Source organism: Temnothorax curvispinosus, unplaced genomic scaffold (assembly GCF_003070985.1).
Source record: "Temnothorax curvispinosus isolate PA1 unplaced genomic scaffold, ASM307098v1 QBEX01006647.1, whole genome shotgun sequence".
NCBI classification, from domain to species: domain Eukaryota; kingdom Metazoa; phylum Arthropoda; class Insecta; order Hymenoptera; family Formicidae; genus Temnothorax; species Temnothorax curvispinosus.
In genome coordinates, this window is record NW_020216427.1 from 1,259 (window position 1) to 4,068 (window position 2,810).

The following is a 2,810-nucleotide window of genomic DNA, read 5'->3' on the forward strand; positions in this document are numbered from 1 at the left end:
TATACATTATTAGACTTTTTAAGTAAATGATTTGCAATTTTGGTAATGCAGCATTTTGAGTATTAATGTAAAAATATTATTTAAGTTAACTGAATAGCAACATAAACATAAAAAATGGGAAAAGATTTCATGGAGGTAAAAAGTGACACTGTTTGTATTTAAAATTACATATGTATTCTAAAACTTGGTAAAAAAAAAAAAAAACGAAAGAGATAAAACAAGAGAACAGAAAAAGCGCAACTATATAGAACACTCATGAAAACAAGCATTCACGTAGTTATCATTCATATTATAAATATGTACGCTATGGCCCAGTTTCACAAACGTCGATTAACTGTAACCTTCGATTAAACTTACTCTTCGTCTCTTTATAATTGTCCCCCTTAGAGACAAAGAGTGAGTTTAACCGAAGGTTACAGTTAATCGACGTTGGTGAAATTGTGTCTTAGAAGAAAAGCGGGTTGAAACTTTTAATGCACTACAACAATCTTTTTCGTATTACGCTGTGCTTTCTTTGGCAGGAGCACTGATCTCTGTACAACTGTTTAACAGACGACGGGCAGGAGATATTGAACGCATTCTTATCGAAGATTTTAAAAATTATAAAAGAGTTAATAAAAACATGTACATTATCAAAAGAATACAAAAAGATTGCTAACAAATATATCAGATTCTGTATAAAAAGTAAATTAGGACGTACGGTGCCCGTTTTGTTATCAAACGATTTATTTGAATCCATTAATTTGATTTTAAAATATCGAAAGGAATCTAACATATCCAAAAAAATCCTTGTTTTCGGATTGCCTGGGCATAACAAACAAAGGTACAAATATCTCAGAGGTTGCATTTTAATGCGTAAATTCTCAAGCGAATGCAATGCAATTCAGTCTAAGGGCCCGGACACACACTTCTGCACAACGCATAATGCGTAAGCATAAGAAAATTGACTGGTCCATACACATGTGCATAAGAAAATAGACCTTATGCTTACGCATTATGCGTTGTGCAAAAGTGGGTGCTTAATACTTTACGTTTAATACTTTACGTGGTACAGTGTTGCGAAAACATATTGCAACATACTGTATACAACTAAATCTTAATGATATGGAAGTATCGGATCTTGCCACACTCATGGGGCATTCCGAAAAGACTCACAAGGATCATTATCGACGGCCGTTAGCAACCAGAGATATATTGCAATATTAAATATAATAATATTGAAACTGTTAATACACTACAACAATCTTTTTCGTATTACGCTGTGCTTTCTTTGGCAGGAGCACTGATCTCTGTACAAATGTTTAACAAACGACGGGCAGGAGAAATTGAACGCATTCTTATCAGAGATTTTTAAAATTATAAGAGTTAATAAAAACATGTACACACATACAGCGATTTGTATAAGTCATTATCAAAAGAGCACAAAAAGATTGCTGACAAATATATTAGATTCTCAAATATAAAAAAATAGGCTAATTAAGAGCCAGACGCGGTAAATGTTATTTTTAACTCTTTACATATTTTCTACCTTAGTAAACTGTGCGCCGACTAAATTATCAGACTTGCAACACAGCTCCAGTTGAAGCAGTAAAATCCCCTCCCTCCTTATTATTCTAACCGGAACTGTGTTGCAAGTCTGACAATTTAGTCGGAACACAGTTTACTAAGGTTGAAAATGTATAAAAATTTAAAAATAACATTTGCGAAACGTTTACCGCGCCTGGCTCTTAATTAGCCTGTTTTTCTTATATTCGTGCATTTCCGATGAAGCCTATACTTTTATTAGCATGTTGCAACATATTGTACACAACTACATTTTATCGAGGTGTCGGATCTTGACGTTTTGTCGCTTATGACGTTATAAACCAAAGACGTGGTGAAAGATCAGAAGCCTTATAATAATATTACTCTTTGGTTAACATCGGGGATCCAATATCGAACACTTTCAACCTGCAAAAAGATTGTCCGTTAATTTTAGATTGTAACGTAGTAATATATCTGTATTGTGTTATTTTGTTTACTATACAGGCTGCGTTCCGATATTCACTACCAGTACTGAAAATCTATAGGCTATGCCACGTACACTATAAATTTTCAGTACTGGCAGTGAATATTGGTACGCTGCCTGTATAGTAACCAAAATAATACAATTCAAATTAATGTACATTATCAAAATCTAGATAATACATACATAAAGAGCATTTTGCATATTGTATGTTATATATTCAAATCTTCGACATTAATACTATTCTTTCTAATATTACAATTTTTAATAGCCCCGTTATAATGTTGGAAAATTCAGTTATCTTAGTGATCAGAATTTTCGTTCGACAGCGGAAACACGATGCATCTCGTATCATATTTTCGAGGTTCAACTGAATTTGAACGTTCGGTGTTACTTCGCCACATGCTGTTAAGCAAGGTGGTGATTTTAATAAACGTTGCGCTACTCGGTTGATGTCATCTTTAGATATTCCATCTGCAAGTTTTTTTATGAATGTTATGGAAGAACCGGATTGTTGTGTTATTAAATTGCAAAGAGTTTTGCAACTTACTAATAGCTTGCATGAAGTATTCAGGCCGTTTTCTGGTGCCAGTCGCCAGGACCTGTCTACCAATGTCTCCGAATACAAAGGGTCGTTGTTCCAGATTCATAAGCAGCATCGACAGCAATTCCTTCTTTGCTCTCTATAAAAAGAAAAAGATTTTCCAAGATGTAATCATCGATTAAGACAATGATTTAGTAAAAATCAGATTTTAAATTGTATATAATAATTGTATATATATTATATAAACACGCTGTTATAACT

General features: G+C 33.3%; 1 protein-coding gene across 1 annotated transcript; it reads right to left on the reverse strand.

The window, feature by feature from the left end:
* Nucleotides 1-1,669: 1,669 nt before the first annotated feature.
* On the reverse strand, nt 1,670-2,673 carry LOC112456093 (mitochondrial-processing peptidase subunit alpha-like). The gene is made up of 3 exons (XM_025018396.1): nt 2,556-2,673; nt 2,192-2,479; nt 1,670-1,950 (listed from the first exon to the last, which is right to left on the reverse strand). Exons 1-2 carry the CDS (start codon nt 2,662-2,664, stop codon nt 2,226-2,228), a joined length of 363 nt encoding a protein of 120 aa, XP_024874164.1. The 5' UTR covers nt 2,665-2,673; the 3' UTR covers nt 1,670-1,950; nt 2,192-2,225.
* Nucleotides 2,674-2,810: the final 137 nt, after the last annotated feature.

Bases quoted from the DNA above. Each gene is read 5' to 3' on its own strand.
- LOC112456093 (XM_025018396.1), bottom strand. From the start codon at position 2,664: ATGCTGCTTATGAATCTGGAACAACGACCCTTTGTATTCGGAGACATT. The intron at 2,480-2,555 runs GTAAGTTGCAAA...AAAAACTTGCAG, and splicing joins ATACTTCATGCAAGCTATTA to ATGGAATATCTAAAGATGAC.